The 9,572-nt window shown below is 35.2% G+C and overlaps 1 protein-coding gene across 2 annotated transcripts; it reads left to right on the top strand.

Annotated features, from left to right (window-relative positions):
- The first annotated feature begins 961 nt into the window (after window positions 1-961).
- LOC127161416 (B-cell receptor CD22-like) lies at window positions 962-7,230 on the top strand. Of its 2 annotated transcripts, XM_051104186.1 has the most exons (5): window positions 962-1,072; window positions 1,179-1,442; window positions 1,546-1,636; window positions 1,978-2,035; window positions 7,152-7,230. In XM_051104186.1, exons 1-5 carry the CDS (start codon window positions 1,039-1,041, stop codon window positions 7,182-7,184), a joined length of 480 nt encoding a protein of 159 aa, XP_050960143.1. In that variant the 5' UTR covers window positions 962-1,038; the 3' UTR covers window positions 7,185-7,230. The 2 variants fall into 2 exon arrangements, with proteins under 2 accessions (XP_050960143.1, XP_050960141.1); XM_051104184.1 differs by lacking the exon at window positions 7,152-7,230 and having other exon boundaries at window positions 1,978-2,110.
- The last annotated feature ends 2,342 nt before the right edge of the window (window positions 7,231-9,572 follow it).

The following is a 9,572-nucleotide window of genomic DNA, read 5'->3' on the forward strand; positions in this document are numbered from 1 at the left end:
AAAGCGCTGACAGAACCTATTGATCTAATGGCATTGTTGAGCACTCTAAAAGCAAACTTTGCATGCATCAAGTCAGCGCTTCATCAGATTGACAGTGCTCTAGCCCAATGATGTTGGGGGATCCAGTAGGGGTGGCAATTATATTTCATGGTGGCCATGCTACTCTTTATCACAACCCTGCTGAAATATAGTGTCAGTACGAGCGCTCATCCCCCTCCTACCAGTGGTGCCCTAGGTGACCGCCTAGTTTGCCAATGTGCCTTGAAACAGGCCTGAGCTGAACTGTCCGAAAGAATCAGTTTGTGGAAAAGAATCAGATTTCCCCTTTTTGCCTGAAGCTATGGATTACAGGTAATAATGTTGTAAATAATTATTCAGTTTCTTACACAGACTGATTGTTTTGCTTCATAAGACAACAGTATTTCGTCAGGAACCACAGGTGGTAGTTTTGTGTTCCCTGGTATGCTTTTTTATTCTTAAAAACGGGCAGCCGATGACTTGCATTTTATGAACCACCAAGGACCACAGTTTCAGCTAGAAGTTTTCTTTACTGTTCTACTGAAGAAAAAAGTCATGTACATCTTGGATGGTCTGAGGGTGAGTAAATTAACAGCAAATTCTCATTTATGGATGAACTCTCCCTTAAAAAAAATCGCTTTGGACAGAAACAGCTGCTAAATAAATACATGCAAATATTACAGACATAATACATATGTATTCTTAATGATTGAACTACAATAATTTATTTTGTAGATTCACCACAATCTCCCATCCTTACACCCAATGATCTGAAAGTGATGGAGGGAACTACAGTCAATCTGAGCTGCTCTGCTGAAGCCCCCTGCCCCAAACAACCTCCGAATATATCCTGGTCTAACATCCCTGAATCTGCCAACATTACAAGAACAGTTACAGGAGAAACCTAAGAAAAACCAGTCAGTGTTTTCAAATGTGACCTTCAAAGCTTCATACACAGATCACAGAAAGAACATCTCCTGCACTGCTACATGTCCAAGCAATACATCTAATGCCACAACCATGGAGAGTGGCATTGTGATGTTACAAGTCCTATGTAAGAGATTTGATAATTAGTTAGAAATTGATGTTTAGTTACCCAGAAATATGTAATGCAAAGACTTCACTTTTATCCCATATATGTGCTTGTGTTTTTGTCCAAGTTTCCCCAAAAGAAACTCACATCACTATCTATCCATCTAATCCGGTCTCTTTTGGTACTAATGTGACTTTGACCTGCAAAAGTAAAGGCAGTCCATCAAGAGAAATGAACTACACCTGGTACAAACGTGGACAGGAGATGCTAATAGCTCAGGATAGGAAGATTACTTTTATCCTAAATGACAAAAATACAGGATTGTACTTCTGCAGAGCACAGAATAAACACGGCAATCAGTCATCACCAGAGTTCCAGCTCACAGCTCATGGTAAGTTTACACTGTAAAAAAAAAAAAATTAAAAAATCAAGGTCTTCTGCAGACCTAAAGCAATTAAGATAATTTAAAATACAACATTATGGTCCAATTACAGGACAAGATGGACACTCTATCCCTTTGATTGCTGGTTGTGTGGGAGGAATTGTGGCAGTGCTCACACTTTCTGCTATCGGATTTTGTACAAGGTATTTAGTTACATTTAGTTACATTTGCATAAGAGAATTGCTAGTGTTTGACTTCATACAGTGACCAGATCAACTATTGCAGTGGTTCTCAACTCCAGTCCTCGGGGCCCACTGCTCTGCACATTTTGTATGTTTCTGAATCTGACACACTCAGTTCAGTTCATGGATCTTTCTCCTAACGAGCTAATGATCTGAATCAGGTGCATTGAGGGAGACATACAAAATGTGCAGAGCAGTGGGCCCCGAGGACTGGAGTTGAGAACCACTGAACTACTGTAAAACACTTCAGTCATGCACTGTCAGGTTACGTTTTCAGTTTAATCCTTTATTTCCTCAAACAGTGCCAAGAAAAAGAAACAATGGGGAGACAATGTTGGAGAAAATAATTCCCTAAATCAGGTGTGTGCACTATTCCTTGGTTTTAGGTTCAGTGGGCTGAGGTGTGTTTAGTTCACCATTAAAAACTCTTAAAGTGAACTCCAGGTATTAAGATTTATGGCTTAATATAACATTAATGATGTCTCTTACTGAAATATGTAGCAGAAAACCCATGAAAGACGTTTTAAAAAAAAACTACATTGTTTTATGCATATTTTTGACAATGGGGGCGCCATTATTTCAATGACATGAAAAGTTTGCTCTTGGGGAGTTATATTGGGTGAAAGAGCTTACAGCTAATGAAAGTCAAAAATCCAGTATATATAAATATTAGAATATTTCCTAAGATCAATCAAAAAACAGATTTGCAAAACAGAAACGTTTTTTAAAAGGGGTCATCGGATGCCCATTTTCCACAAGTTGATATGATTCCTTAGGGTCTTAATGAAAAGTCTGTCATCTCTGTTGAGGCTGCTTTAAATGCAAATGAGCTCTGCTCGCCCCGCCCTTCTCTTCTCTCTGTGGAAAGAGGAGCCTGTTTACTTTAGCTGCATTTAGCTGCATTTAGCCGCTAAACTTGTTAACTAGCACTTTATTAGGAAAGGCGATCGCAAAGATTCATAAAAAAAACCCTTATACTCACTTCTGCTGTAAGTGAAGCTGGATCATGAATGATTCACATGAATATAGACGGATATATGTAGATCGGGAGGTGCATTCCCTTCACAAACAAATGTAATCTACTGCATCTTCAGCTGCTCAGATGTCAGAAGTAAATGACGACCACTATGTTCATTATTACATCCAGCAACACAGCACCTCCATCGCTCAATCTGAGATATTCTTGTCTAACTTACATCCCTGCTCCGGCATCGAAACTAAGAGGGTGGACTGTTACAGCTGATCTGAGGTAAAACGCTCATGTCAATCAACTATTGTGGGAGCGGCCTCTGTGGGTGTGACGCCACAACGACAGGCATCTGAGAATGGCTTGATTTTAAAAATGGGATATTATTTTTACAGATTAATTAAAAACCACTGCATGGATTTTTATCATTATAGGGTAGATTTGTACATATACTGCCAACACACATTAATGTTCAAACAACATGTAAAAGTGAACTTAGTATCCGATGACCCCTTTAAAGTATGTTCATTTATGCACTCAATACTTGGTCGGCAGCCCATATTACAGCAAATGACTTGCTCCTAGCACAAATTACAGCATCACTGAGGTGTGGCATGGAAGTGATCAGCCTGTGGCACTGCTGAGGCACTACTGAGCTTTCAGATCATCTGTATATTGTTGAATCGACTGTTTCTCATCTTTCTCTTGAAAATATCCCATAGATTCTCAATGGGGTTCAAGTCAGGCATGTTGGCTGGCCAATCAAGCACATATCATGGTCAGCAAACCACCTGAAAGTGTTTTTTGCACTGTGGGCAGGTGCTAAAGTCCTGCTGGAAAAGGAAATCAGCAGATAGCTGCACTGACTTTGCACTTGATAAAACACAATGGACCAACACCAGTCATTACTGACTTCAGAAACTTCACACTGGACTTCAAGCAGCTTGGATTCTGTGCCGCTCCAGTCTTCCTCCAGACTCTGGGACCATGATTTCAACATGAAATGCAAAATTTACTTTTATCTGAAAAGAGGACTTTGGACCACTGAGCAACAGTCCAGTTCATTTTCTCCTTAGCCTGGGTACAATGCTTCTGACGTTGTTTCTGTTCTAAAAGTGGCTTGGTTGCCCTTTTCCTGAAGACGTCTAAGCGTGGTGACTCTTGATGCGCTAACTCTGGCTTCATTCTACTCCTTATGAAGCTCTCCCAAGTGTTTGAATCGACTTTACTGTTTACCTGTTGCTTGTGCACCTTTGCCTACCCAGTTTTTTTCCTTCCAGTCAACTTTGAATTTAATATGCTTTGATGCAGCACTCTGTAAACAGCCACCCCATTCAGTAATGACCTTCTGTGACTTATCCTCTTTGTGGAGGGTGTCAATGATTGTCTTCTGGACCATTGCCAAGTCAGCAGCCTTCCCCATTAGTGTGGTTTCAAAGAACAAGAGATACCTGGAATTTATACTGTAGGGATGAACATTTAATGAAACTCAAATGTAAATATTCTAATATTTTGAGATACTGGATTTTTGAGTTTCATGAGCTGTAAGCTCTTATCAACAAAATTAAAAAAAAAAAACTTTACTTTACATGTAATGAATCTAGAATATGTGAAAGTTTCATTTTTTAAAATAAGTTGCAATAAAAAAATGAACTTTTTCATAATATTCTAATTTTTTGAGATGCACCTGTATGTATATATATATATATATATATGAAGAGTTCAAATGCAAAAGCCCCTAAATATCCATCTGACATTTTTCTTTAAAATTAGCATTTCTTTCTACTTTGTATGGGCTTCTATGTAAGTACTTACATAGTACTTACATAGAAGCCCATACAAAGTAGAAAGAAATGCTAATTTGCTAATTTAGCAATTTGCTAAATGCTAAATGGCACTTCTGATCGGGCTGAGGCTGGAATTTAGCGAGTTTGAAGTAAAAGTATTTGATGGACATATACTATGTGTCAGGAGCATTCACTCAGTATCATTATCTCATTTTTGACGGAGATGGCTTTCAGCTGGTTTTGTATCTGAACTCTTCATATATATATATATATATATATATATATATATATATATATATATGAAGAGTTCAGATATATATATATATATGTGTGTGTGTGTATATACAGTAGTCAACATTTGAAGTGGATCAAACCTTTCATCAAAGTTGTTCTAAGACAAGAATGGGTATTGTTTTGGTTTTAGGACAACTTTAATGTAAGGTTTTGATCCACTTCAAATGTTGACTACTGTATATATATATATATATATATATATATATATATATTCATGTATGTATGTATGTATGTACCAGAGATCGCGTTAACCGAAAATTCTCCATCATTGACGGAATTTTATTAGTGACGCAAAAATCTGAAGACCATCCGTCATTTTGACAGATTCCATTGAGGGTGATCTATTGTGGTGGCAAGTGCGCTCGTCTGTCACGAATGTTTTCCTATGGTCGCGGCCCACTAGGGAGCCCCAAGATAGCTTAAAATTAATTTAAATGTTATCCTATAATTGTTTATTGTTTAATTTCATTATTAATGTGTTAAATTAAAATGATCAAAGCACGACCTCTCTCGTGTTCTTTGATTGATTGCGTCGGACTCGGCGCAACAAGCCTCATCGCACTGTTAAATACAGACTGAACGGCGGCTCAAAACCTTCTGCCGCTTCACGCAAACATCTCTCGGCTGCATGAAGCAAACCGCGGCGCTAATGTAAAGGTAAAGACGATCAGAGTAATAACGAACTTGTGAGTCGTACATTAGGCACGTAACGTTACAAGTCTGCTATTGATTCCCAAACTATGCACGCTCTAGGGGCTTTGATCCCCAGTGTTTTTTGTAAAATTTCAATAGATTTGCATAGTTGTCCAAATGAATGTTCTGTGAGTGTTTTATAATGGATTCTCTATGGCAAGCCGTTTTAACATTTAATCGAAAAAGCTGTACTAGTATCTATTTTCATGCTACTAGTACTTTAGATACAAGTATCTTTTCCATTAAGTACTAGTACTTATTCATTAGCTACTAGTGCTTATTCTTTAGCTACTAGTGCTTGTTGTTTAGCTACTAGTACCATTTTAAAATATAGTAGTACTTATTCATTAGATACTAGTTCTTATTTATTAGATACCAGTACTCATTCATTAGATACAAGTATCTATTTAATAGATACTAGTACTTATTCATTAGATACGAGTATCTATTTAATAGATAGTAGTACTTATTTATTAGATACTAGTACTTATTTCAGTAGTGACTAGTAACTATTCTGTTGTTACTAGTAACAAATTTAAAATTTTACCATTGATTTCTATGTGATCTGTCATTGAGATATCAACTTTTCAGTTTTGACTAGTATGTATTCCAGCTGTGACTAGTAGTTAGTAGTTAAACATCTGGTATTAGTACTTATTTTTTAGATACTAGTACTTATTTTTAGATACTAGTACTTATTATTAGATACTAGTACTTAATCATTAGATACTAGTACTTATTTATTAGATACTCTAACCTATTAAATAAATACTATTTCTTAATTATTTCGTACTAGTATTTATTCATTATATACTAGTTCTTATTTATATGATACTAGTACTTATTTAATAGGTACTGGTGCCTAGTAATTAGATACTAGTTCTTATTTGTTACATACTAGTACTTATTGATTAGCAACAAGTATTTATTCAAAAGATAATAGTACACATTTATCAGATACTAGTACTTATTTGAAATGTTACTAGTAAGATTTTTTAGTAAAAGATTTTTACTAGTAAAATGTTTAATTGAACTCTGTGGCCATTCGGACTAGTCATAACATAAGACTAATATAAAAGCAGATTTGACTAGTAAGATAAAATTGATTCTAGTAATAATTATGAAAGATACTAGTGTCTAATAAATAAGTACTAGTACCTAATGAATAACTACTAGTATCTATTAAATGGTTACTAGTATCTAATGAATTAGTACCAGTATCTATTAAATAAGTACTAATATGTAATAAATGCTTACTAGTAATATTTAAATAGATACTAGTCACTATTGCAATAATTACTAGTCAGAAATGAAAAGATGACATCAAAAACAGAATAACTACCCTTTCTTGTTCATTTGGAGATATCTTTAACCTCATAAAGTACCAGTAAGAATGTATGTGGAGATATCTTCTTTTTAACAGATCATTAAATAAACATGAGTACCTCTCCACCGTCCAATCAGAGTCCACATGGTAATACAATACATAAATATGCTGAATTAATTTGAATGCTAAGTAGGGCTAACTGGCTTTGTATTTTAGCCTACCTTGCTAATTGGTTACCACGAAAACAGAAGAAAAGATTACAAACCTGTTGTCCAACAAAAGTATAATGATACGTTTAGCCCAAATACACCAGTGGAGTGTTTAAAATAACTTACTTGTCTCGATAATTGTTTATTTTATTCATGTTTCATCAGTAAAACTTCTATCTGCATGTTATTCCGCTACTAGGCTACATCTACAGCAAGAGCTGAATGCCTTTGAAGGGATTTCCTGAAACGTCATCAGTGAGCCTCACTTGTGGAGGGCGCCCTCCGGCGACGAGTATGAATGAAAAATAAATTACATTAATTGAGTACTCATTACTGCTCACAAAACCCTGATTTGGGTAAAAAATAGGAAAGATAACCAAGAACTTTGAGGTAAACATTTGCAAATCCTTATGTTTTTCTCCAGTGTACTTTTTTTTTCTTTTGAGTGTGTTTATATTTGTTGGCTTTTTTCCAAATAAAGAAAATGTCTGAAACCATAAGGGTTTGGATTTTGTATGCCCTGTACAGAATATTTATGTAAAAACAACGTCTGTAGCACCAGTGCTATATGCAAATAAGTTAACGCACAGCCCTAATATGATATTTATTGTTTTTACTGGAGGAAAAAAAGGAAATTTATAATGATAAAATTGGTGTTTTGTTTCTCCTTTCTGCCACCAGAGGGCACCCGATGACCAAACAAACACGGTTGTCTACTATGTTTATGAAATTAGTGTCTGCAAAACTGGCAAAAGTATTTTCTGTGTGCTTGAGTACAAATGAATTTTTTTTTTTTTCTAAGTTGTTTCCTCAAAAAAAGTACATCTGTCTCCTTGTTTCCGTCTCCTCTCTAATCTCTCTGCTGGATCATTAATATTAAACATACAATTACCAAATACTGACAGAAATGCAGATTCAAAAAGTACTAGTATTTGTTAAGTTCAGGATATCTTTGGTCTAAAAAGTTACTAGTAACTAAAAAATAAGTACTAGTTCTATCTTTTCTTAACAGGAAGATTGTAATTAAATACTAGTCACTATTGGAACAAGTACTAATATAAGAACTAGTATATAATGATAAATGCTAGTAACTTTACAAAAGACACTAGTAGATAAAGAATAAACACTAGTACCTAAAGAATAAGCACTAGTAGCTAAATAATAAGCACTAGTAGCTAATGAATAAATACTAGTACTTAATGGAAAAGATACTAGTATGTAAAAAATAAGTACTAGTAGAAAGAAAATAGATACTAGTACGGCTTTTAGATTAAATGTTAAAACCGCTTGCCATAGATGCTCACCCATAGAGGATAATCTTGTGAGGCACATATTAGCATCAGAGGAGCTCTGACAGAGGAACTGTTGTTAATTGATCACGTCTTAGATGGACTGCCTTGATGAATGTGTTTCAACATTTTTAGAATGTATTTGCTGCATTTTCATTTGTATGTTTAATTTTTAATGGATACAAACAGTAGATATTCAGTCAGTTCAGTTCAAAGGGACAGGTTTATTGAGTGGTCTTTAAACTGCCTAAACTTCTTTAAGGTTTTGCAGAAAGAGTGATTTATTTGACAAATTGGTTTAGGCTGTTGAGAATTTGGTTTAGAGAATGGGGTTTAGTGTTTTAGCAAAAGTGAAAAACTGTAATATGCTAAAATAGTGTAATTGCTGGTGATTGCTGTTATACACTATTTTTCAGGATGACAGAAATTCCACATATGTTCTCACTGTGATCAACCAGGACAACAACATCTCTGATTATCAAAATCTGTGTAACTATAATACTGAGTTTAGTACTCAGATTGACCACATTACAGAGAAAGACTCAACAGAAGACAAGGAAAAAGGCTCAGATGTAGTATATGCGCAGGTCTACATGGTAAACAAAAAAACAAACCAATCAGTGTTCAGCCTGAGGACATTTATGCTCAGGTGAAAATATAAGTTTACACTTTTTTATGGTCCCCTTTAGACATTCTGTTGACTTAGGTTAGAGTTAGTAGAATAAACTGAAATGTTGTTGCATAGTTACTTACATTATGTTACTTATATTAGGGGGCCATTAAAATAAAGTGTTAGCAGATACTAAGCAGACAGGCTACTAATAATATAATGACTGGTAATTAACATGTAGTTGCAAACTTACTCATAGTCAACAGAATGTCTACTCACAACTGTTTTACTTTTGAATGCATTTTCAGCTGCAGAGCAGTTGGGTTTGTTTTGATTAAGCTGGAGGGTCAGAAAACAAGGAGTGTCAGAGCTTTTGCTTTGTTATGTTTAATTTTGACCACTAGAGGTCCCCATAGAACTCTCATGTCTATCACGAGTATAATTCTGTGCCATGTATTTTATTGCTGCAGTAAGTCTTGTTCTAAGAAGTTTGTTCTGTGCCTTTAAGATTGTTTCTTTGTGTTTATTTTTGCTATTTTTAGAATCTTTTTTCTGAGTTTTTGTTTTGGAGATCATTTTCTCCTTCTGGAGTTTTCTTTGTACTCTTTTTAGTCTGGATATTTTAATAAACTCTTTAAATAAACTCTTCTGATTCTATCTAAGAAGTCTGACTCTTGGGTTTAACACTCTCCTGTGGCTCAGTAATGGAAAGTAAGACTTT

The sequence above is a fragment of the Labeo rohita genome, unplaced genomic scaffold (genome assembly GCF_022985175.1).
Source record: "Labeo rohita strain BAU-BD-2019 unplaced genomic scaffold, IGBB_LRoh.1.0 scaffold_643, whole genome shotgun sequence".
NCBI classification, from domain to species: Eukaryota; Metazoa; Chordata; class Actinopteri; order Cypriniformes; family Cyprinidae; genus Labeo; species Labeo rohita.